General features: G+C 52.9%; 6 protein-coding genes across 6 annotated transcripts; 3 read left to right on the top strand and 3 right to left on the bottom strand.

The window, feature by feature from the left end:
* Positions 1–563: 563 nt before the first annotated feature.
* On the bottom strand, positions 564–3,301 carry A1O7_07000 (CAMKK/CAMKK-META protein kinase; the record flags this gene model as incomplete). Its single annotated transcript, XM_007761000.1, has 6 exons — positions 564–1,724; positions 1,777–1,914; positions 1,961–2,758; positions 2,811–2,960; positions 3,013–3,082; positions 3,141–3,301. The coding sequence occupies 6 exons, from the start codon at positions 3,299–3,301 to the stop codon at positions 564–566; spliced, it is 2,478 nt and encodes an 825-aa protein (XP_007759190.1).
* A 391-nt stretch (positions 3,302–3,692) lies between these two features.
* A1O7_06999 (uncharacterized protein) lies at positions 3,693–4,347 on the top strand (the record flags this gene model as incomplete). The annotated part of the gene is made up of 4 exons (XM_007760999.1): positions 3,693–3,729; positions 3,785–3,986; positions 4,037–4,271; positions 4,324–4,347. 4 exons carry the CDS (start codon positions 3,693–3,695, stop codon positions 4,345–4,347), a joined length of 498 nt encoding a protein of 165 aa, XP_007759189.1.
* Positions 4,348–7,880: 3,533 nt separating this feature from the next.
* On the top strand, positions 7,881–9,603 carry A1O7_06998 (uncharacterized protein; the record flags this gene model as incomplete). The annotated part of the gene is made up of 5 exons (XM_007760998.1): positions 7,881–7,959; positions 8,010–8,105; positions 8,157–8,311; positions 8,371–9,144; positions 9,199–9,603. The coding sequence occupies 5 exons, from the start codon at positions 7,881–7,883 to the stop codon at positions 9,601–9,603; spliced, it is 1,509 nt and encodes a 502-aa protein (XP_007759188.1).
* Positions 9,604–16,199: 6,596 nt separating this feature from the next.
* A1O7_06997 (60S ribosomal protein L29) lies at positions 16,200–16,531 on the bottom strand (the record flags this gene model as incomplete). The annotated part of the gene is made up of 3 exons (XM_007760997.1): positions 16,200–16,338; positions 16,422–16,473; positions 16,525–16,531. 3 exons carry the CDS (start codon positions 16,529–16,531, stop codon positions 16,200–16,202), a joined length of 198 nt encoding a protein of 65 aa, XP_007759187.1.
* Positions 16,532–16,910: 379 nt separating this feature from the next.
* On the bottom strand, positions 16,911–20,102 carry A1O7_06996 (exportin-T; the record flags this gene model as incomplete). The annotated part of the gene is made up of 3 exons (XM_007760996.1): positions 16,911–18,424; positions 18,474–20,040; positions 20,091–20,102. The coding sequence occupies 3 exons, from the start codon at positions 20,100–20,102 to the stop codon at positions 16,911–16,913; spliced, it is 3,093 nt and encodes a 1,030-aa protein (XP_007759186.1).
* Positions 20,103–21,351: 1,249 nt separating this feature from the next.
* On the top strand, positions 21,352–22,961 carry A1O7_06995 (uncharacterized protein; the record flags this gene model as incomplete). Its single annotated transcript, XM_007760995.1, has 3 exons — positions 21,352–21,539; positions 21,594–22,399; positions 22,453–22,961. 3 exons carry the CDS (start codon positions 21,352–21,354, stop codon positions 22,959–22,961), a joined length of 1,503 nt encoding a protein of 500 aa, XP_007759185.1.
* Positions 22,962–24,613: the final 1,652 nt, after the last annotated feature.

Genomic DNA, 24,613 nt, shown 5'->3' with positions numbered 1-24,613 from the left:
TATTCGGCCCATGCCAAGACCAAAGCCTCCGACATCCGCTTCCCAAAGACAAAGCGCACTGGCAGCTCGGCCGCTTGCTCAGGTCACGTCGCTGTCACACTCGCCAGTCATCACTGTCATGTGTCTCTTCCCTCGATTACTTCATACGGCTCTCCGGTGAGCCGTCCGACTGCTGAACGTCGGCCCTTCAAAATTGGCGGCTGCTGCACCCATAAAGCCTGCACTCCCGCCTGTCTAGCCATGTTCCCGACTCTGCCTAAATCTATGAATCCAGCTGTCCAAGTAACCAGGGGCTGAAAGGGGGCATGATCCAAGACAAAATGCGCAATGTAGGTCCGTCGCCCGTCGGGTCGTTGAGCGGCGTAGGGCGGGTGGTATGACAGTTGACGAAACGATATTCCATGGCTCGCAGATTTTTAGGCGCTTCCGTCGCCGCCTATCTCTGATGCTGGTGGCAATCGCTTTAACTATACTGTACCGTCAAAGCCAAGGGAAGCCCAAGCTTCCCCGCAGTCCAGATGCTCTGCAGAATGCGAGTCGCAACCACGGCAGCATTCCCAGAATCAGTTCGCTTCATCTTTTGATCGTGTTCGGCTTTTGCTCTTCACCAAATCCACGAAACCCATGAGGGAGGTTCTGGCTTGTCGTCCCGCATCTACTGCCTTACCTTTCCACATCGTGGAGTGCCTGCCGGGCGATTGTGGACTACCACCCGCGGGCTCTTCTACTTCGCTCCCAGCTCCCAGAGGTGGTGATGCAGAGGAGATTGGCCTGGAAGTATCCTCCTCTTTCGCTTTGGCGCGGTCTGCCTTTTCGGCTGCAATCCACTCCCGATGTTCTTGTCTTCTCCGTTCGTACTCCTCTCTGGCTGCTTGTCGAAGTGCGCGGCTGACCTCGGTTACCCGTGCTTTTCGAGTAGAAAACTGAGTATAGTCCTTGATTTGGTTTTTGGCTTCTTCGCCCTTAGCCGCCCATTTGCCTGCCAAACCACTGATAGCCATCAACCTCGCATCTACGCGTCTTGTCAGATAGACATTCGGCTCCTTCTGCTCCTCTTTCGCCCGAGCCATTATCCTCTCAATTTCGTCTCGGTAGGCGGTTTCGTAAATGTCCACATCCGCTGCGCCGGGGCTTTCGCTGACAATTGGTACGCCGTCACCACTGGGAATAAATGTGCTGTCGTCGTCCGTCATACTGCTGGTGCCAGAAAAAGTCGATGGGCCTATGAAGAGGTACAGCTTGTCTTCTAATGGGTCGTGGGCATGGCCCTTGTGGCCGGTGTCGTCAATGGTATATGCATGAGGTTTAAGTGATCGGAAAGGCGGTAATTTGTCCGGGTCGAGCTGCTCAATTTCTGCGATGGTCTCCATCCTCGACATCGCTTCATCTGCGGCAGTACTCGCGTGGCTCAAGGGAACCTTTCCTGATCCGCCTCCGTTCGATTCTTCGGCCTTCGTAGTGTCGTCTATGCTTAGAGTAGGTATTGGTCGTACTTTCAGTTTGTTCACGTCTTCGGAGATCCTATCTATTTGCTGTGACTCTTCTGAGCGCTCCTGGCCAAACACATTGAAGCTGTGCGATTTCAGAGGCAGCGGCGTGCCTTCTGTGGGCATGCTTGTGGGAGGTTGAGAAAAACGTGCACCTCCTTGCTCACCCAATATGGAGGTTATTGCACGGGACTTATCTTTCCCAATCAAAGCCTTGAATTTGTTGACGGCTTTCACCTACAGAGCATTCAGTGATCCACTCAGGTTATTTTAGGGGCATAGGACGCACGACCGTCATAAGATTTCTCATGTTGTCAGTGATCGCCGCATTCATCTCAGCTTCGGTCGGGGGTTCGACAAGGTCGGAGGTGTTTTCTTCTTCCGAGAGTAGCGTGTCTTCGCCCTTTTTCGTAACCCAGGGGTGTTCCTGAAGACAATCAGCATTTACCAGAATATCAATGAACAAGCGCTACCCTCAACTCCCGCATCTTGATACGTTTCTGAGGGTCTTTCTCGAGTATCCGTCTCATCAAATCCCGAAAGTCCTCATTTGGTTCTTCGTCTAAGTTGGGCTCTTCGGTCTTTATTGCCTCGTAGAGCGCGAAAATCTGGGTCTTCTCGAATGGAATCCGTCCAAACTTCAAACAGTACAACGTCACACCCATCGACCAGATGTCCGCTGCTCGCCCTGAGACATCGCCATGGCGAGCAACACAAAGTTCAGGCGGGAGAAATGCTGGACTCCCTGCAGATTTGGCAGTAAGCATTTCCGAATCTTTGGCGAACATTTCGGAAACACCAAAATCGACCACCTTGAGCACATCGTCCTCGGTGACCAGGCAGTTGTCGGGCTTGATATCACGGTGTACCACGCCTTGGGCGTGCAGATATTCGATTCCAAGAATCAGGTCCCGAAACCAGTACCTGCACACATGGTCCGGGTATGGATCTGCTCTCTCATCCAGGCCGACCTTCATAACGACGCCCTTCTTGCACATCTCCAAAACCATATACAGCGAGTCTTCTGACGGATCATCCAACACTTCAATGAGCGACACCAGATTCGGGTGGTTCAGTTTCTTCATGATAGCGATCTCTTCCTTGATGAGATTTATTGGACTTGATTTGGAGTCTCCATCGTTGCCAAACCCGCGGTGTAGCGGAGAGTTGAAACCTTGCAGGGCTCCACGGCGTCGCTGAGAGAGTGGTTTCCTGAGGATGTGTGACTGGGCTCGCTTGCGGAGTCGGGCTTTGGAGAACTCTTTGACGGCCTGTGTAGAACAGTGTAAGTGAACTTTCAGGAACCGTGCCCAATAATCGTACATATTCCTTGCCATACTGATCGATAGCCAAATGGACTGCCCCAAACGACCCACGGCCTATTTCTTGCTTGATAACATATTGATTGATACGATGTTCCGCAACTCCGTCATCCTTGCTGGTGACATATTCGGATCGTGCATTGAGGGATTCCTGCAAAGGTTTGATAAGACACTGCGCCGAAAGGGCTTCGAGTGTGATCTACCTTGACCTGCCTTGCAGAGGAGGGGGTGCGACGGTGGTGGCGCGATGGCGTACTATATTCAGGACTGGACCTGCAGAGGCGTTAGACAGAGACGCGTGGTCATCATCTCCCAAGGTCAAAAATCTTACAAGTGTTTGACTATCGGGGGCTTGGTGGGAGTGGAAGCGTTGGTGCTTTCGTCGCCGGGATTTCCATGTGACTGCACCAAATCGCGGGGCTGAGTGTTGCTCATGGGAAGGGGGACACCTTCCTCCGCCGACGTGGACGTAGGCGACGCAACGATATCCATGACGCACTCGACATTGAGCTGATGCCTTTGCCGTTGTGATGAAGAGATAAATATCGAGCTGGGGTGACCCTAGCTCTGGATGCTATCGCCGGCACCGATTGACGCTGAGCCGCGAAGGGTCGACGATCGCGCATGTCAGACTCGAGCACGAGCTCCCCGCCGCACCTGCCATTCCTGACTCTCTCCGGTGTAGGACTGTCTCATGGTCATCCCAAGATCTTGTTACTCAAGGTCATGATAAAAACAACTGAGAGTCAAGAAACTGGGCTTCGGAAGGGAGTCGATCAATCATCATCATCGATCGTCTCTCCGGTCATTGATCGCATAGTCGGCTTCCAGATGCGTGTGTGTTGACCGGTTTTCCTCGACAACACAGGCTCCGTCGAGCGAGATGGTGGTCTATTCTTTCTACATATTCGACAGACATGGTAAGGATTTTGTGCTGTTCATTATACATGTCTCGCCCAGTTCTGATCCATGCAGCCGAGTGCATCTATAGGAGACGATGGCTGCCTCCGTCCATCTCCACTACCGGCAAAACCTCAAGACCGTCTTCACAGGCATATGTCAACGGCGCTTCTCAACCACGTGCTGCGCTGAGCGCGGATGATGATGCAAAACTCATCTTTGGCACCGTATTCTCGTTGCGGAACATGGTGCGGAAGCTGGGAGGTGAAGATGATAGGTCGCTCAGTCAGTCATGGTGTCGAGGCTGTTGCTGACTGGTAATTCCAGCTTTCTCTCCTATCGAACGTCTCAATACAAACTTCACTACTACGAGACACCTACCAATACCAAGTTCGTCATGCTCACGGACACCAAGTCGGGATCCATGCGGATAGCGTTGCAGCAAATCTACGTCAATTGCTATGTCGAATATGTGGTCAAGAATCCGTTGTCGCCTGTGGAACATCCAGGTGGTGTCGGCGTGAATAACGAGCTGTTCGAAGCCAGTCTGGAACAATTCGTGGTATGCTCGCTTCCAGGGGACTCTATGGTGCCGAATTTAACACGACAACTAGGATCGAGTGCTCAACGCCTCCTGAGGCATTCGGAGTCGAAAGTTGGCTCTAGATGCGGAGTACCTAATTACGGATCCATGTTCTCAGTCCGCATGGACCGCGAGAGATCAGCTGTGTGGTCTAGGCTCTCTTCTGACCTGCTGACCATACCTCATCTCCTAGAACGCCGCGGTACCAAGATCAGCGTCTAGTACGGTCCGAAGCGGAACCGTCGAGCTCCTGGAACGCTGCCAGACATGTTGCAGCAGATATGTATGGACGCTGAAATGCCGGTCACAGAAATCACAAGCAACCGATGTATCACTTTTAGGCCCGGATACAAGTCACGAGGCCGCTTCGGACGTCCTTGTCCGCGAAGCTGAGTCCCCTCGACACATCCAAGCGAAAGTGGGCGTCACCCTCGCGCCTTGCCGCACCGCTATTCTAGACGCTCGAATTGCGAAAGCGCTGGTATGGTATGCATGGGTGTGGCACCAGGCATGTCGCGTGGGATCTCCGGGACCTTAAGGTCCAGTCATGCAGCGGCTCCGGATCATCGGCGGCCCACGTTCAGCGCGTAAAGGATCTTCAGGCTCACGAAAGTCCGAGAGACAATCTGGTCACCAGAGAATAAACAGCCAATGTGAACTCATAGTGAATGCTCTCGTTGTTGATTGGACATCCGGGCAAAATCCTTAGTGCCGAGCTAGAGTCGACGCTACAGGATATTCCGGCGAATCACAAAATTCGTATCGAGAAATCACTCGAAAGTCCAGAAAATCGTCTACGCGAAAAGTCTAGGCCGGTTTCCCACTTTATCAAAGATTCTCAGGTCTTACAGAGACATTATTTTCAAGAGTACAGTGTCCCATAAGACCGGGATGTCGCGACGTGTCTCCAAATCTCGTGCCGATTCTGGTTGTCTCCGCAAGTAAAGGCCTGTAGCTGGCCTAGACCTGCAGTGGCCACGATGCGACTACGCCGCTCGTGGGTGTCATGACCTTGAATACGCCACCTCATCCCACTTCAAAAGTAGGGATTTGTAAAATCGGGACCATCCTAACTTTGTGGGACAGGTGCAGCTCTCATATCTGGGGTGTTGGGAACCGGCGTACGGCTGATGGCGGCCGACATCAACTGGTCGGATTTGTGCTGAATCACCACTATCAAGGAGTGGTGAACTTTGACGGGAAGCGGCATGGTAGTAGTCAACATACGGAGTACTCCAGACATAGACGTACACGAAATGACCACTGACAGCCGTTACGCAACGATGCTGAAGTCAACATGAAAGGCAAAAATGACACAGCAGTGAAACCTCGTGAGCCCTGGGAAGAGGTACGAACAAAGGACACAGGGTTCTTGATATTCACTCGTCCTGCGCAATGGTTTCTGCTCCCAGATGTCATCATGTATTAAATGCTTCTCATAGATGGTAGATCGTTACAACGGCTGGTCGGATTAGTTCAGTTGTTCAGCGGATAATTGAGGCTGGGTGAAATATCGGTGAAGCCGTTGGGCGGCACGCTGCTGACCTGTCAGTCAAAAGTGGCCACGGCGTGGCGACTCTGACAATATGCAGAAGCTGGCTTCCTGTGTACAGTCGCGACCGGCACTCGATGTCTGCTGACATTCGAATGGGAGACGCTGTGTTCAGTCACCGTTCCTCGAGGCCGGAAAAGGTACCACTGGTGGTTGGGATACCTTGCACCGATGGGACCGTTTTCAAGACACCTTACTCCGTACTCGTCCTCTGTTCTTCAAGATGGAATGCTCGACCACTGCAGATTTGTAGCTGACTGGCCATCGATGGCATCGGCCGTCTCGCGAGCTTCAGCTGGTTCCGAGATGTCAACTTGTGCTGCTTTTTGGATTTCGACACGCACTGATTTCGGCCGCGGCCGCCTTGGCTGCTGGTGAGCGATGACTGTTTAGGTTCTACGGAGGATTGAGGCCTCTGGGTATCAGGGCAGTTGGTCGTAATGATTCCACATTAGATACGCACCAGGCAGGCATGCCTGGACCTCATGCCATCGATAATCGTGGCTTTCTGTCCGGCTTTTCCATCTTCGTCCTGCACATTGTCCCATCACGTTCTAGGTCCTCCGAACATTACGATCCTCTGGCCCAGCACACTATCTCAGGGCGCCTTCTGAAATCACCCAGATTCGAGGCTGCTTGAGGCTTGATAACCCCAGCCCTGCGCCATCTCCAACATGCATCCCTTCACGGACCGGGGACTTTCGCTTCCTTGACGCCATCTCTCGGATTGTCGCAACACTCAAGTAATAATAATCGAGTCAGACAAAATCCACAGCCGGCGCAGAATTGGCGGCCCCTGGTGGCTTCAGGGGTCTGAGGGGCAGGTCGAAGCGCAGTCCTCGGGTCCACACGAAAAGCATCCCTGGACCGTTTGCGCTTCCTGGATCTTCTAGCCTAACTAGCGTCTTTTTCAGAGGATCGACCCCTGCCGCTCCTGCCCAGCATCTGCTTTCCTACCCTAGTCCAAGTGTGAGGCATCGAAACGTTGTTGACCCAACGTCGTATTCTCACACCCAATCCACCACCATGGTTGCGTTTTGTCATGTTCAATTTGCTCCCGTCTTGCCATGCTTCTCACCCATGCCACGCTGTTGGTTCACCAAGCTCAAGCCATTATCTGCCTATTCGCTGCGTTTACTGTTGCCAAATCAGGCACCGTGCCCGCCATTCCATCCATGCCTGCCATTGGCAAACTAAATGGCGAGGATCAAAGTGGTGGAAAATACGCAATCGCGTCACTGGCTGCTTCTCCCTCATGAGGCTCATGCTAGCTGTTGCTCGCGCCCATCTGTTGTTGCTCTAGCCTCCATCTGTTGGTGCTCGAGACTTGGGACAAGCGATTGGGTTGACGGCGCTTGCCATAGTTTTGCCCTGTGCCAGTCACCCGAAATGGCTGCGGCGTGCCTGACTGCGAGCTCCACCATCCCACCGATTGTGGATTCCATCCACCACCGAGCCCGATGAAATACTTCGTCCGCCGTCGAATGGAGTACTACGACGCTGGTACCTGCCTTGGCTGCAACAGGCCAACGAGACGAACAATTCACAGTCAGCTGCAGGTCCCAAGTGCCTCAGGAACCTGTGCTACCACTCAACAGGTCTCACTCGACTGGGCTGGCATCGACTTTTCCGAATCCTAACAAGTCCTCCTCCCCACCGTATCCTCGTCTCGTCGTGACTCTTGACATGGGGCAACCCTGATACACTCGACTGTTCAACAACCAAAAGTGACCACTTTCGCGCGTCTCAAGCCCGGCTCCATGAGTTCTCTCTTCTGACCCTCGCTCTTTTCGTCTAGCCCCGGGAGATCTCTGACCAGCAGTCATTGTCCTCTTCATATTCACCTCACTATCACCCAACCCTCCATCACAACATTTCCTCCCACACTTGCCGTCGCGGCGGCCTATACTACGTCCTGCGGCTTGAATCGACAACCCTCCCGCTCAAGAACACCGATCCCAGCAAGGCGAGCCGCTGTCATGATAGTATAGTGTCGACCAACCTGGCTTGACGGCTTTGCGAACAGTCGATTCGAGATGTCCTCAACGTCATCGCTTGGGGGTTTGTGCCCTCAACCGTTTCTACAGGAAACGCTCTTTCCACTGGATGGCGGATGTACGTACGCGGCCACTCCAAGGGTCCGCAGCTTTGCTGATGACTCTCAGTTGTTGGCGGGCGGTTTTGCTTGCCATTGTCGACACTTCAACCAAATTTGACCTGTTGCTTACCATGCCCGTTAACCGACTGGACGTACTCGGATGGTAAGTTGGCCTACAGACTCGCGCTCGAAAGGTTTGGCTGAGATGCGGCAGGCTTTGAAGCTCGCACCGAAATCGCAAACTGGGTCAATGTGGCGGCCTTTGTACTATCAGTATATCTTCTCCTATCTTTCGCTGTTCTCCCAGTCAAGTACACCCATAGACACTACCTAAGTGTCTGCCTTACACTGGGAGTGGTATTTATCGAGGTCAGTCACACGACGCATCCTTGATCTTCCGTCACTGTGGCTCACACTTGGAGTGACAGCTTGGTTTTATTATTCCATTGGGTACCAAACCAGCACAATGCTTCAACGAAATTACTCCCAACGACATGAAGTCCAGCGGCTCATGCGCCATCAGCGGTGCGTTCTTGTTGTTCGGCGGTTGGGCCGTCGTCATATGGGTCTTCTGCAGGGCCCTCGCCCTCCATCTCCAGATCTGCTGGGAAGTCACTCTCGGCAACCTGTCCTTCTATGTGATGCTGGCGTTCGGATGGCTGATCCCCATCGTTGGTCTGGCATTGACGCTGAGTCTGACTGGTGTATCGTTCCGCTTCGGGAACGTCTGCCACATCAACCACAAAGATGCCTTGCAAGATTATTGGGGTCCATTGCTGGCTTTTGCGGCTTTAGCCCTGGTCCTTCAGTTCATCACGATTGGCTACTGCGTGCAAGTCTATATCAAGAGTCTCTTTGACGAACAGCAGACGACAAATACCAGCTCTCAACCACCGACCTATAATGGCAGCATGAAGACAATGACTGCCAGGCAGACGTATCGCCGAGTCAAGAGGGTCGTTGAGCTCCAATGGCGTGGCGCCAGCATTGTCCTTGTCATCATTGCCGAGGTTGTGTTCTTTTCGGTTGTCTTCGTGTCGATGGACAACAGTACCCAGCTCAATGCTTCTCTTGTGGCAAAGGCGAAGCCTTGGCTGGCCTGCTTGTCAGAGAAGGGTGGTGACAAGAACCAGTGTCTGCCTCTGGCGAGTGGCTTGGTCAAGTCCGAAGCGGTTGTTCTGACTGTTCTGATCCTTCTTGGGGTAAGACTTGTCCCGGGCTCTTCAATTCGTTGGCCATGCTAATCGCTGCTGCAGCTGAGTGGGTTCTGGTGCTTGATGTTCATGGGCAGGTGGTCCATGACCCATGGCTGGGCAGAATTCTTCCGTACGAAGCTGTTCCGGAAGAGCGAGTTTGTCTCGGCTGATGCCAGACGATTGTCGAACGATCCTCGTACGTACGAAATGCTGAGCGCAGCAACGCCCCAACTGAACATCCAACCTCCAGATCGAGCTTTGTCTGGTCCAAGAATGAAGGAGTTCGAACACGCGGATGCGAAGCAGGACTTCTACGCCTCAGCCCGAACCTATGTCACTCCTGTATCGAGCTTTTCCCAGCCTAAGGCGCCTATCCAGCACAGAGACTGGGATCCGAGGGCAACACATGCACGTCCTATGACGACCCAGGAGTTCGACTGGAAGATATCACAACTCCCCGATTGAACACAGCATACGACGATTTTTTATTACTCCAAGCTATCTGCCGCAATTTCAGCGTGTGGCGTTGCGGGCTTTCCCGGGACAGACGAATTTCGTTATGTCACATCCGAATGGCGGCAAATTGTTTGAGCATCTACCTGCGGGCTTCAGTGTTTCAACATTATTCCAGAGGGTTATAAGTCACGCGACTTTCCATTTAGCGACATTAAGGACATTGCAGACGAGGGAGACATACCTGTACAGCACAGAATTGTACAAATGGGAGACGACAGCATTTCACAACCGTAACCATGCGCAAAAGGGAGTGGTTTTCCCGTACCATGAGGACGATATCATCACATGCAGCAACCGTTCGAACGAGCGAATCCTTTTCCATTGATTTGAGATTCGGAATACAGCAGGCAGTCGCTTCACAGCGCGAAAAGCAAGCATGTCAAGGGTTGGACGAGGCGAGGATAAGTCAGCGTTCAAGCCCGAACGGAAGGAGAGATTCATCCTACATTTCACTTGTCATATCACCGAGAAGATATACCATGTTATCGTTGGAAGATATACGGCGGAGGGCCTTGGGTCTTATCGAAGCCGCGCTTACTTTTGCTTAAAAAGGAGCAAGCATTCGTGGATGATGGATGGAAAGATGCAGAGCCACTCGAAGAAGTCGCATCGAGGGAAGCCAGCTGTTGGAAACGGGCATCGATGGGGAGTCAAAGTTGAGAGAAGAGGCATAGCCTTCAGAAGAGATTAACATCTGACAGAGTACCTAGAATCAACACTTTACAAACAGATATGCGGTCTTGCGTGCGAAGTCGAGTCTGCATCATGACATCCCTCCCCGTAAAGCTCTTTGACCTTCAGGGTCTCGGCGAATCTCACCGTTTCAAGTTCGCTCCCCCCTTTGTCACCATCACCACTCGCGCGAGGGTAATGAATCTCGTTCCCGTGCGTATATCATTATCCTGCGTCTCCCAGATTTGTCTCCCTCGCTGACGCCAATGCAGATGTGAACCTCGCTCCGCCTTTGTCGAGATCGAGGCTGGAGACTACAGAGGACCGTTGCAGCTCTGAGCATGACGGCATCTCGACGTCCTGACCTGGTGCACCCATATAGATACCATGCATTCGTCTAATTAGGCCCAAACTCTCACTAGCGTCCGAGGCGTTCCATCACTCTTCTTTTATCTCCGAAAAAGATTGGCGGGAAACTGCCGACCGGTGGCCCCTGGCGACCCTGGCGAGCTCTGAGAATTTGGGCGTCCGGCTATTATTCCTTTCGGGGGAACCATCACTTTCCACGTGCCCGTACCTCGTATCCCCAGGATCCCCTGTCCGCTACGAGGGTCCCCTGCTGGGCTTGAACTCTGCAGGTGTTATCCTTGGGGACATTATTTCCTCGCGCTTGCTCTCGCAAAGGCGCGCCTCTACTGCGTGGAAGACATGTACCGCAATCGGACTAGTGTTTGTGCCGTGTCTGGGGAACATGCAGGAACTGTTTCATCACACCGGGCCACGCTCCGAGTTGCGAAGTCGCCACTTTGGCAGTGGGTGTGGTGGGTGTGCAGTACGAGTTACAGTACTTTTCAGGACGTCAGCACATTAGTTCCACTACTGTGCTTCCGACGCGTCGACGTGTTTGCTTGGACCACCTTACAGTATGTACTGACAAGGCTTCGTTGTTGGGCCGTGTACGTACTCCGTACTCCATCTACCACCAAGTACGGAGTACTTTCTACTGCAACCCTACTTCCCACGACGCAACGAACCCGAATGTTTGGGGTTCACCATGTATGCATCCCCAGCGTACTGCCCTAGCTAGGTGGCACTCCATTGCGCGCACGCGTACTTCGGCTCGTGTCTGCACGTTAAATTGTTTTCGTCTGTGGTGGCGTTGGCGCACTCCTTCGAACTTCAGATACGGAGTACACCTTACTGTACACCCACCTTGCGCCGGACGGCCAAAGCCCAAGCCACCTGTGGCCTGTCAACCGTTCCGCTGCTCGCCGGTTGGGCCTAGGAGCCTTTCTCATTCGAATTTGAAGCCGTCAAACCATTGACATAAAGGGCTCATTTCGGACAAAACAACGTGGCTTCACGCCACAAAAGACAAACAGACACCCAGACATGTCGGACAATGAATCTGATGACGTGTCCTAGTCCTCCGTGCTCCGTACTCCGCCTCGGATAATTTCTTGTTCGATCGGAAGGAAACCCTTCACGCGCCGTCTCTGATCACTCCTCACACGGTCAGGACGTGGCCTCTTGAGACAAGTCAAATCAGATGGCTTGCGCGAGGTTCTCCAAGCGTCGTCTCAGCGTATCTGCACGCATGTGTGTATACGAGGACGCTATCTCTCTATCGCAAACACTCCCAGTTGCATACGACAGGCAAATTTCCCGTGCGCCAGCCATGCGAGCCAGCGTCCTTCCAAGGTAAGCCGGACCTGCCGTGGAAGCAGATATCAGCGTGCTCCGACAGGAGAACTAGCGGAATAGGATGCATACTACTGTAGTATGCACCGTGTTCGTCCAGGGCTTTTAAAACTTGGAATCTGAATTCCAGGTCCCAAATCCTTGCTAGTGGTGTTGAGTTCCCATTCCATGCATGGCGCATGCGTGGGTGCGCAAACCGATGGTCCGTCAGCCATTCACCAGGAGCAGGGCCCGATTGCCGTACACAGTACCGGGTATGACAGTACGTGCACTTGAGGTCGAGTCGAACCCAGCCCCGAGACTTGCGACGAGGAGTTGTTCGATGCTGATTGCTTCCTCAGTGCCGTTGACTGGGCTCACGGCCCCCACTCACTGTACCTGCCTGCCTGCCAACAAGTCAGCCAGGAAATCAGAAGGAATATGGCCATGACCAGGAACACTAAATACGAACACGAGCACGAGCACGAACCATTCAGCGGGTGCCTGCATCATCTGTCTGCAGGAACGTACAGTACGTATCTCCGTCTCCTCTCCATGCCCATTACTCCATCGGGCCTGATACTGCCATACTTGCTTACGGGGGACAAAGTCCAGCTACGACGACGTTTAATTACGGATGGAGTAAAATCGACGTTGAGTTTCAATCAAGCCCCGCCCCATGCGATATTACCTCGCTACTTCCCACGTGGGCATTACCTGGACTGTGTACTGATGCTACATGCGGACTGCTCTCTTCCCCTCTTTCTCGTTCTTCCTTTCTTACTGACTTCGGCAACACTCTCGGAATGACAGGGTCTTCGAGGACCGGGACAAAGTCCAGCATACTTGACTGTGGGACATGAGCTCCGTCCGAGCTTACCTCTACGTCACATCACCACCACCACCATCACCACCAAAGTACGAAGTACAGTACGGTGTGAGCATACAGTATCAGATCAAGGCAGTTACTGTTGAATGAGCACATCTTGAGTGGACTACGGAGTATGTCTCCTTTACTGCGCATCATGGCCCTTGGGGAAGTTATAGATGCGGAGGGGGAGGGTCATTGGTTGTCGATATCGTGATGCTTCTCTGCTCCAAGTTCCCATGCCTCTATGTCTCTATGCCTCTATGTCTCTGTGCCTCGTCCATCTATCACTCCACGCGGAACGGAAGACCGAGGCCGTAATGCAGGAATGCAAAACAGTCCTCCGGCAAGGGAACACTCCCTCGGCAAAAGAACAGTGCTCCGGCAAAAGAACAGTCCGCGGGTAAGAGTCCCGTGTACGTACACACCGCAGATTTACATCTCTGGTACGAGGCGGATCCCGACATTGCAGGCCCAGAATACAGAGCACTCAGCAAAGAGCATGTGGTCCCGTTCCCATCAAGACCTATCCCCATACCGGGCAGTGCGATGAGTAGTATAAACTCTACTGTAGTGTATACCTAGATGGGGACTGAATGGATATTCTGCCACAATGGTACTGCACATACTTGAAAACTTACGGCTCCAAACCCAGTGTCAAGACACCACGAACGACGCAACGTTGCATTCGGAGACCAGTAGCTTTGGATGCACTACTGTGCACGTGTTACCACAGTACTGGGAGTCCACTCACAACAGCTTCATCATGCAGGCTTGTTGACAAGTGGGTGAAGACGTCCACTTGGAAAGATCAACTGCTTGTTTTGCTCCAGGAAGAGGTCGTTTCAGCTTCTCGAACCGAACATGGCGCCCGTCCGGCGGATAAATGATCCTCATGATGTTGTGACTGCATCCACTGCTGAGTTCTTGTATGCTAGGGGTTGCAGAAGGTGGAGGACCGCATCCATAATACGAGGTATGCGTATTCGTTCTCCCAGGCCTAGTCACTTACAACCTCCGTCTCAGGGTTGCGCTTCTGTAGCCACTCGGAACAAAACGGGTCTTGCCGAGACTGGGCGTGCATGCTTGGACTGTCGATCAACGACTGACTCCGGACTCACCCACCTCTTTGGTTTCTGGGTTGAACTGACAGAGCTCGTGTCCGTGGTGCACCACCGGGTGAAGCAGACTGAGGAGCTTCATTGCCAAGGCATCGCAATGTATACTGTATCTCCCTACATCCTGGGCCCGCGGGACCGCTCCATGTTCAGAACACAGAAGGAAAGCACAGCAATGGGCTTTGTCAGACGTGCGGCATGCGAGGCGGAGCGAGGCAACTGCCAAGAGCGTGATTTCCGCTGATGTGGACGTTGGCGAGGATAGTCGACCACAAAAGAGTGCCTCGAGTCATGAGAACGCACTGCTTAGGTCAGAGTTCTGATGTTGAAGGCTCAGGTCCTCTCAGGGACACTATGCTCTGGACGACAGCAGCTATGCTGTGGGAGAAAGAGTAGGTGCCCGATTCCAGATGCTGTCACCACTGGAAAGGAGGTCCACCATTGTCTCAGAGAGTCGCATTCGATGGCGTCTTGGAAAGTCGTACCTCGCACGTATGTCTGAATCGAAGCCTTCTTGTTCAGTGTCGTTGCTGACTCAAGCTCGCTGCCGAAACAGGTGAATGCATGTTGCTGCAGGTACGCGAAGTGCCGCGGAACATTTCTCTCGCTTGAGGTTGCCGGATCCTGCATGAGAGGATTCGTGTGCCTGTCCCCAGGTAGGGAGTTTTCCATACACAGTACTCCATAGAGACAGCCCAGAGTCCACGGGCGCCACTCTCGAGCCTGGTGTTGATCCACTATACCTCGTTTGGAAGGATTCCCTAGCGCAGTAGCGCTTACCGCGGACGTCCCTCCAAAACCGTCAAGATGGCGCCCTCCCGCGCGGATGCTGAAACCATGTTCTTCGTTGCTTACGAGTCGCATCTTGGGAGAGTGGGCTATCGAGAAGGACTCCCTGGGTGGGATTTCCGCGACTGGGCTGCGAACTATTGAACTGACCAGTGTTTCAGTGTGGCAGGTCCTTTGCGTTGGTGTTCTGAATTCGCAGTGCGGAGCTTTCACGTACAGACGTTGAAGTCCTCATGTTTAGGTTCCGATCTTCCGATCGGGCGTACTTGAGGAGGACCCATTATGTAGTGTTGATGAATACTCTACAGGCCCTAGATGGCACCGTTGTCTCAGCGCGTTTTGAGTTGACATAGTGCGAAGGAAAGACAGACAAATTTGGGAGAGCCTTGAAATGACAACTCGTCTAGGGCGAGGACCAGCAACTGAATGGTTGAGACCGTGGACATGTGGGCGGACAGCAGCGTAGATGACCGACCAGTAAATGCGTGGGCCTCGATGTGGAAGGAAGAATGAGGTGCTGAGGGGAAGCAAATAACACCCACCGTGGACTAGCATCAACTGATGCTTAAGATGAGATGGCAAAGGAGACGCAGATGTCTGCCTCTTTCCCGAAGTTCGAGCTGCTTGCCTCCGAGGCAAGCACGTGTTTCTGCCAGTTGCGGCTTGACGGAAAGCGCTCACTGGACGATTCCTGCAGGAGAGGGACTGAGCCAATGAACGAAAGACGGGGTATGAGGTCGAACAGACCCTTCTGTTGCGCGTCCCGTACTCACAGTGAATGACGTTCGTGAAAAGGGGCAGGTACATCGCACGATTCCAGGCCACTTCCGGAAGGAGCCGACTTCTACCCCAGCGAGCACCATGGAAGCATGGCCTCGTTCCTCCCTTTGTGCAAAGCAAAGATTCGCTAGAGGGATGTAACCTTTCGCCCATGCACAGTCCTCCACTGAGCAAGAAGGACCGTGTTTGGTAATTGAAAGGTCAAAAGGACTCCATATAGGCACGATAAAATATTCCTTCAGTCATCGCGCATGGAGCATAGTCACGACGCTGTACACACAAATGCCATGTTCGAATTGTTTTGCAAGGGAAATGAAACGATGAAAAGTCGGCATTGGATGAAGAAGTGTGTTCTGGAGAGCCACTTCACAGGCTCTTTGGACTTCCAAGTTCTTGTTGGCCTGTGAAATCCATACCGAGTATCGAAGTCGCCGCCTTAGCAGAAGCCAGCTGGCATGCTCGATATCGTCCCGTCTGCTTCGTTGCAGCTGATGAAGGTCGGCTGCACATCGACCGTCTCCGTTCGTCACCTAGTCATGCTTCGCAGATCGCCAGCCTTGACTGCTTCTTCTCCGATTTGCATTATTTGTCGTGGTATGGAGCGCCTGAAGTTTGAAATATTTCCAGCGTTCGAACATTTATGCCGTATCTCTCTTTCCCTCTTTCACCTCCTTCAGCGCCTTCATCGTACCGTGGAGCGCATGCTTGTGGTTCCTTCGGAATTTGGGATCCGTGCCCTTGAGAGAGGGATATCTGAAGGTCTTTGGCTTCTTGATGCTATTGTCATGCGCGCGCGATTGTCAGTACTCAGCCACCTTCTTGGATGTCCAGCAAGCGTCAAAGTCGAGGGGTAGTCGTACCCGTTCTTGTGAGCCTTCTTGGCTTGGTTGTGCTGAGACGAGTTCTTTGATTCTGCAAAATGTCAGCGTGCGCACGCAAGAGTACACTAGTCTGACTACTTACTGGCCATCTCGACGGTCTCAACGAGGTGCAAGTAGAACGTGCGGATGTTGAAGTTGACCCTGTCTCCAATCTCAAGCGTGAAGTTCGTGCAATTTGCGATTGTGGGCAGAAGTTCGGCAGGTAAGCCGGGTCTTGGCAACGCGCTAACTTGAAACTGGCTACATCCTACGGAGTACAGCCTGATGGACTCGACGAGGCTCAAGCTACGCACATTCTTCGGCAAGATAATGACAACACTTCGATGGCATTTTCAGTCTTCTGCTATCTAATTTCATTGAACCGAATCTGCGTTGGTCAATATGTCTTCCGAGTAGCAAAGAACTCCTTGGTATCTCATGCAGGTCATTTTACGCTCCAAAACCACGTCATGCTTTGCGGCTCATTCTTCACATCTGTCCGCCCTGGGCGATAAACTTTGGGAAGAAGGTCTTGAACGCCTTAAGTTCCATGGTCGCCAACTTTTGCAAATAGTCATTTATGAGGGTATCATTCATGCCCATTGTCCTCAACTCGTTTTCTTGCAGCCACGTCAGGTATTGCTGCCCAGTCTTGGTGTAGATGGTCTTCTGTAAATTGGCAGCCTCTGAAAGGGCTTGCCGCGCTTGTGCATCTTTGCCGTTGAACGAAGGGTTCGTAGGCAGAGCCCAACAAAGCGGTGAAAATCGAGTAATCATGAACTGATCAAAGCCTGGAAGAGCTGGTTGTGGCCCTGCGGAATTGGCGTTGCCCGTCGCCGACACCACATCAGGTCCTCCCCAGACCGAACACATCCTTGATAGAAGTAGGAATGCCATCTTGGCTGTCGGGAAGTCCTCCACATCTCTCGCAAGATGTTCAATGGAAGTGATGACAGATTCAAAGATCGGTTGATTGGTGGAGCTGACGAGGACAGCACCGAGGTCATTGCCAAGGATCACCATAAGGAAATTCAGATACTCTCGCTTCAGCTCGGCCAACTCGATCTCGTCATCTGTACCAGAAGTAGGTGCAGAGATCCCTGCGAACACTCTTTGAAGCAGACCCGAGAACAAGCGGTCGAGGAAGTTGTAAATGTCGTTCTTGAAGCCGAAAATGACCTGGTCGAGAAGTCGAAGAAACAATGCCATCTCATCCCTGGTGGACGAGTCGGTCAATAGTCCGTCGACCCATTGAGGCAGTTGTTGCATCATACGAGCGCCGACCATACCAATCAACCGTGAAAAGGCGAATCTTGCAGCGGTTCTTATCTGGAAGGACGACTTCAGCGCTGTCAGAGAAACCAGTGTCACTTCGGCCACCTGCGCAAATGCTTCCTTTGCTTGTGATGATGGCTCGGTGCCGCCTCCCGGGTTCGTCACGCTAGGATTGAACTCGGAGAAGCCCCGTGCAATCGTACCCAAGGCCATGATTCCATGGTGCACTTGAAGACCGGCAAGCTCGTTTCCCGACCTGGCTGTCTCCAGGTTGCGCTCGATATCTGCGAAGATAGGCCGCATGATAGCTTGCACATACTGCACCTGCTTCTCTGCCGTTACCGAGGTTGCGCCACAGATGCAGCCGACAGCTTCAAACAGGTAAAGCTGGCTGGTGAACGTAGAGTCCGTATTGGCCTCACCATCGGAAGACATGTCATCTGCATCTTGTTCGCCGGGAAGCTCCGCTTTGATGACGAGAAGGTCTTGTAGACTCTGCACAACGGCCTCTGCCGCATTACCTACATTTGCTCGCAGCTGACGAATGAGGCGGTGGATGAGATACCATGCTCGAGCTTTGACCTTTAGACTTGGATGGTGTGAAAGATCGAGAAAGTTTTTCAACACTGGCTCGATGTATTCGCTGTGTTTTTCGAAGAACGAGCTGTATCTGACACAGATCTCCATATACTGGAGCTGAATTGCGGGATGGGCGAAAGAGCCGGTATCTGGCTATGGTTAGCAGCACCGCGAGGGAAGGCAGGCATGCCTACTTACTTGATTGGACCATTTCCAGCATCATTCGGACAAGCTTTTCCGCTGCCGGCGAGTTTGGCTTGTTCTTGTTGTACAATCCCCCGGCCCTCACAGCCAGGTCACCCATGAGGTAGACTTCGTGCAACGCAAGGTCTAGATCTCTCCAGTTCAGCTGTGTGCCTTCTGATCTGAGGCGTTCGAACGTGTCATGCACGAGGCCCGAAATTGCCTCGATGTAGAGCTGTTCATCCGCTACTGCGATTGCTGACTGTAACGCTGCCAGCCTCTTTCTCAAATCTTGAAACTCTGCCTCATCGGTTTGCTCGTCCTCTTGATTCCAGTCGGAAGTGTTGTCGTACCTCATTTTCACGAATATCGCCTTGATGATTGGTAGAAGCATTGCTGCTCTTTGAGCCGAGGCCGCTTCGCCCTGACTAGCACGCCTTAAAAATGCAAGAACATCGTTCATGGCGTTGAGCACAGTTGAACAGACCTCGTCAAACAAGTCGGAGAAGAACCTGAGGAGATGTGGCAGGAACGATGCCAACAGTTGCTCTGCCTTTCCCCATGTTGGCGAGCTCTGGTTCTCAACCTCCAAGATCCTAACAATGTCCACGACTGTAGTGTTGACCAACTTTGCTACCGTCTCGGCAAGATCGACGTCATAGTTGGATGCGCGACTGTCTCTTAGAGGCGGACACGTAACAAGCTGAGAAACCACGTTTTCCAGATTGAGGAAGGTGATCATGTTGACCTTATCTGCAGGAGGCATCTTCTTGGCAACGGTCTCGGTAAAGACGTCAATGGCGGCATCCCTTGCTTGCTCTTCGCTTTCTCGAGGATCGACCTTCTGCGCCCGTTCTAGTTGCTGGAATAGTAGTTCGAGCATCGCCTGATTGACGACGAACGAGATGTCCACCCAGCTGACCCATTTGGCAATGGCCTTCAAGCACAGTTCCGCCACGATATCACTCGATGTCCTCCAATGAGAGAGGATGTCTTGCCATGAGCGTGCAATCTTCTCGACGTCTCGTGCTCGAATCAGATCTTTCAAAGTGTTCGCTCTGTCCTGCTCGGCTCGAGACCTCGACACCAGTTGATCACCGATCTCGTCGTGTATAGAGTTGAGAACTGTGAGGTAGAATATCAGGCCAGGGTAGTTGTCCTTCGTACCGGTGCCGGCGGAGGTCAACGCCAGCAGATCGTCGAAGTAGGTCTCCCAGCCGGAGCCGTAGAAAGCCGAAAAGAGGTATGTCACAGTCTGAGCAAACTTGTTGACGATGGTGCCTGGATCCGGTGTGTCTGTCTGGCCGCCTGTCCCATAGAACTTTTGCAGATATGCTACTAGCTGATCTTTAATGGTCTTCAACCCTGCCTGGTCTACCAGGCCACCTTGTACTGCGTTGTTGACAATCTCTAGACAAAAGACGCGAATGACCATGTCTCGACGTGGCACCTGCAGGGAGATGGCCAGACATGGCTGCCATGCTGAGGGCTCCTGCCTCAATTGGTTCACATATTCAAAGGCCTGTCGCTTGAGGGTTTGGTCGGCAGCGGGATCATATGCGATCTGAATCGCCGAGATTATCTGCGCGGACGTGTCAGTCGAGTACCTGATCAGAGCAAGGGAGCACCGACCTGTTCATCCATCAGGTAATACCAGTGTTCCTCACCCACCGCGCTATGACTTCAGGAACACCGGGAGAAAATGATAGTCACCGCATTTGGATTTGACCAAAGTGGAAGCACGTGCTTCCGGCGCTAATCCATCGCAACAGGCAGCCTTGTTCTTTGTGATGTTGTAGTGAATGAGTGTCTCTTTCACTTAGCACAGAGAACTTGGTGCATGTCTTCACGGGTTCAGTTGCTGGGAACAGTTCTTGAGGTCGCAGTGTGGCATGAATCTAGCACTTCCACGCATATCGAGCGAGGGGGCGGATTATTCTCGTGTAAATTGTCCGGGCCTTGGCATCACGGTGGGCGACATGACATCCCTATGACGCATCTCTCCATTCGTCCCAGGCACCCCGGGCGTCACCCAGGCGTCCTTCTCGTTACCGGTACTGGCTTGGTAAGCTGTCATCGGTATTCCTTATGTGCGCAGTGATAAAGGGTATCGAAAAGCTACTCAGTACCAGCTATGCTAGCAAGGTTCAATCTTTCAGGGTCAGGACGGACTCGGCACTGCTAGCAATTGCAAACAACCTACTCCGTACGAGGTAGGAGTCCAACGACTGATGTGCAAGCGCATGGCCTCCGATTATCCATGCCTTGGGGTAAGTCTGGGATGAGGGCGAATGCACCGTCTATCAACAACGCTTCCTTGCAGGCTCTAGTAATGCGCAATGCGTCAACCCATCGGTCTCTCCCGTAGCTGCCTTAGATACTGACGATGGGCACATTGCGCAGTAGTGGGCCGCACTGGAAAAGGTTCTTCAGCTCCAGGCAGCGACGGCGAGAGAGCAGCTTAATATCTTTTATCTTATTGCGCTCTTCTCCATTTTAGCCCAGTTAGGCAGGCCTTGATCGACTGCTTGAGTACACGGTATGTCGGTGGAACGCTTCGACGACTCACATTGGACCAAAGCAAGCCCCTCACGCGCCTTTTCCAGTACAAGTCAATTCGGAAGGTTACAAATGCCTCGAGGAATACTGTACTCCGTAGGCTCACCGCCAATGAAAGGGCTGATGTGTCGTACGATGCGTACTGAACATCGTCTTCAAAGATATCCGGTGTTTTTTGCCTCCGCCGTTTATTAACCAAGCTAAAATTCCTTCTTTTAGACTGATCTGACTACTTGGTTTAATGCTCAGTAGGGTCGCTGAGGTCACGGGTCTTTGACAGTGTCGACGCAACCGAAAGACTTGGTGGCAAACATCAAATTACCAGCCGCACGAAATGACAACAGAGGAGACTCGACCTTTACTGCGGGATGCTGAGAGCGCCGAGGACGGCTCGCAGAAAGCCGCCCATGGAAACGACATTGTCGACTTCGATCAAAATGGCGATACGGAAAACCCCCGCGACTGGCCCAAGGCCTACAAATGGAGCATCGTTGCTCTGCTGGCCTTTATGGCCTTCACAGTGTATGTTATTCGAGGTCTGCTCTTCCGGTGAATGGCAGCTAACCTTCCTTCCAGGACATTCACATGCATCTCGGTTGTGCCAGTGGCCAACCATATCATTTACGATCTTGACGGCACAACGAGTAAATCAGCTAGTGTTCTGCTCGTGACAATCTGGGAACTTGGCGAAGCATTCGGACCACTTGTGCTTGCTCCGCTATCTGAGTCTATCGGGAGGTACCCTGTGTTCAACGTTGCCAATGTGCTGTTCATCTCGGCCACTGTGTTAGCCGTGCTGTGCCGAAGCACACCGCTGTTTATCGCTGCCAGAGCTCTCACAGGGTTGGCGGTTGCTTCGAATGTGCTCAATCCAGCCATTGTGGGGGACATGTTCATCGAAGAGGAACGAGGGTCGGCGATGAGCGCCATCATGTTGGCGCCATTGCTTGGAGGCGCCATCGGGCCTGCGATCGCTGGTGCGATCGCCGAGAGCCTAGGATGGCGGCAAGTGTTGTGGATGTCTATTATCTTGGCAACCGCCTGCGAGGTTGTCTTCTTCACTTGCTTTCGAGAGACCTTCAAGGTGGCGATCCTCAACCGGAGAGTCGCTAGGTTGACGAAGGAGACGGGCAACACTGCCTTGCGGACTGCATTCGCCGCCAACAACCCCGAAGCCGAAGACAAGGGCTCAAGAAAGCTTCTGGACGCAGTGTTGCGTCCCTTTGTCGTGTTCTTCGACTCTGGAGTGTTGCAGGCCATGTCATTGTTTGGCTCTTTGGAGTTTGCCTATTTCTATGTCATGTCGACCACGTTACCGGATATCCTGGAAGGAATTTACGGGCTGTCCCCGGCACGTACTGGTTCTGCATTCATCGCCTTTAGTGAGTGGATGAATCTTAGTGGCCTTTCAAGCTGGCTAACAAAGACTGAACAGGTGTTGGTTCCGTCATTGCTGTCATAGCCCTCAACAACCTGCTCGACAAGATCTACATTCGTCTGCGCGATACCCACAGCTCGAGTAACGGCAACGGACAGCCCGAGTACCGCCTTCCCCTCGCCATAGTTGGCGCCTTTACTGCACCCCTCGTCGTCGCCCTGTACGGTTGGGCCGCCCAGCTCCGGCTGCCGCTCCCTGTTCTCCTCATCAATCTCGGCCTGCTCGGGTCTACCATGATGCTCGCGTTTCTTCCGCTGATGGCTTATGTCGTCGACGCCTTCAAGCTGTATTCGGCAAGTGCCATGACCGCGTTGATAGTGACAAGATGTCTCATGGGGACGTTCCTGCCGCTTGGTGTCGACCCGTTGGTCAAGGAGTTTGGTTATGGTTGGGGTTTCACTGCCCTGTGTGGACTGAGTCTATGTACGGCGCCCATTCCAATTTTGATTTATCGCCATGGCGCCCGATGGAGGGAACGGAGTCGTTACTCGGGAGAGGAATTGTGAACGAACAGTAGATTGCGATGAGTTTCTACTAGAGAGGAGGTTGCGAAAAAGGTCACAGCGTGCGAGGGTCCGGAGTCGAAGAGACAACTAGATGGCAATCCGGCGATTCGGGGTTTTCTGACTAGATCTCGAGGTGGCTAGACATCTTTGAATTGGATTCTCAGCCAAGACTGGACTTGCCAGCAGGAAGCGTGTCGCAATGTAAAGGATTCTAGCCTTCTAGAGAGCCGACTCGCATCTCGATACTCATCCCCACCAACCTGCTGCGATAGTTGATCCCGGTTGTCATACAGACGCGATCCTCTCCCTTCGAAGTATCCTCTTCGTACTCTATTCTGGCTACGTCCTCTACGTGACGGTCTCTTTATGGTTGGCATACCATTCTTCGAGATCGACGAGTCGAGCGATCAACTCCCACGTCCTTGTCAGCCCAGCTCAGCTCGTCTTCCACAACCTTCCCACCTTCTGCGCCATCTCTTCCTTGAGTCTGAAGAGGCGCTGCCATTGATAGGTTTCTTCGTGTACATCTCGGGGTTTTCGCAATGGCCATCGGGCAAGATCTTCGACAAGGTCCCAGATGGAGTGCTCCTCCCCGCACTGCTGCCTATTCGCGGCCATACGAGGTGTCATCAAGACGACCAGCGGAAAGAAACGACCCTTGAAGTTCGACTCAGGAGGGCGGGATTCGAGAACCATGACCGCGCACCGGACCGCCTTGTAGAATGGCTCTCTTTGAGTCAACAGCTCCCAGGAGCTCTGCGTGGTCTGTGGCACCACAATGACAACGCTTCCTAGCGACGAGAGCGGGATGAGTGTGCATTGCGCCAGATCTTGGCTGTCTGACAGCCAGCACGTGGTCTCACGGGACATGGACATGGAGGACTGGTGAAGGGATCGGCATGCGTTGACGCAGCTTGGCACATTGGGAATCAAAGTGCCTTGCCCTGTTCTCCACTTGACCATTCCGACGTGGTGACATGCTTGGGTGTTGGTCCTGAATCAGACTGAGGAGGAAGAGGAGGAGGGGTTCGTTGGCTTGGCAATTGTTCACGGAGACGACGGCCTCATCGCTAGGCTTCGTAAAGGAGGGAGTGTCCAACACAAGCCCCTGTCAGCCGCTGCTCGCAAAGGGTATTTCCAGCTTCTTCGGGAGTGCCTCGTCGCCTTCATCATCTCGATCGCCTTCATCCTTCTGTTCTTCTCTCCTGCTACCATGGTCAGTCAATAGGCTGATCTGCGTTGGCATCATTACTGTGGGGATTTACTATGCTGAGGTCTTCCGTGGCAGGTGTCGATCTGTTATGGTTTGCTCTGAGTTTCTTCTGCGCCATCGTGACAGCAAGCAGCTTTGTACTAAGATATAGACTGCTTTGGGTTCTGCAACCTTCTCTTGGGCTTACTCGGCGCTGATCATGCCGCTAGGTCGGAGACGCGCCTACACCATTAGCTTCTTGTATTTCTGCTTCAATGGCGCGTATAGCCGCGGGCCCGTGTTGATGGGCAGTCTATCTGCGGGGCGTGCCTGCCCTACTGCGCCATATGGATGTGGCATCGGATAGACCAGGCGGCGGTTGAAGCCATATGGTCGGCTTAGTGGCTGGACGATGGCCTCAGAGGTGGCGTGTAGGGTAGTGATAGAGATATATTCGAAG

The sequence above is a fragment of the Cladophialophora yegresii genome (assembly GCF_000585515.1).
Source record: "Cladophialophora yegresii CBS 114405 chromosome Unknown aczIN-supercont1.5, whole genome shotgun sequence".
Classification (NCBI taxonomy): Eukaryota; Fungi; Ascomycota; class Eurotiomycetes; order Chaetothyriales; family Herpotrichiellaceae; genus Cladophialophora; species Cladophialophora yegresii.
The sequence above is the reverse complement of the archived record's forward strand: the minus strand, read 5'-3'. Positions and strand labels throughout refer to the sequence as shown.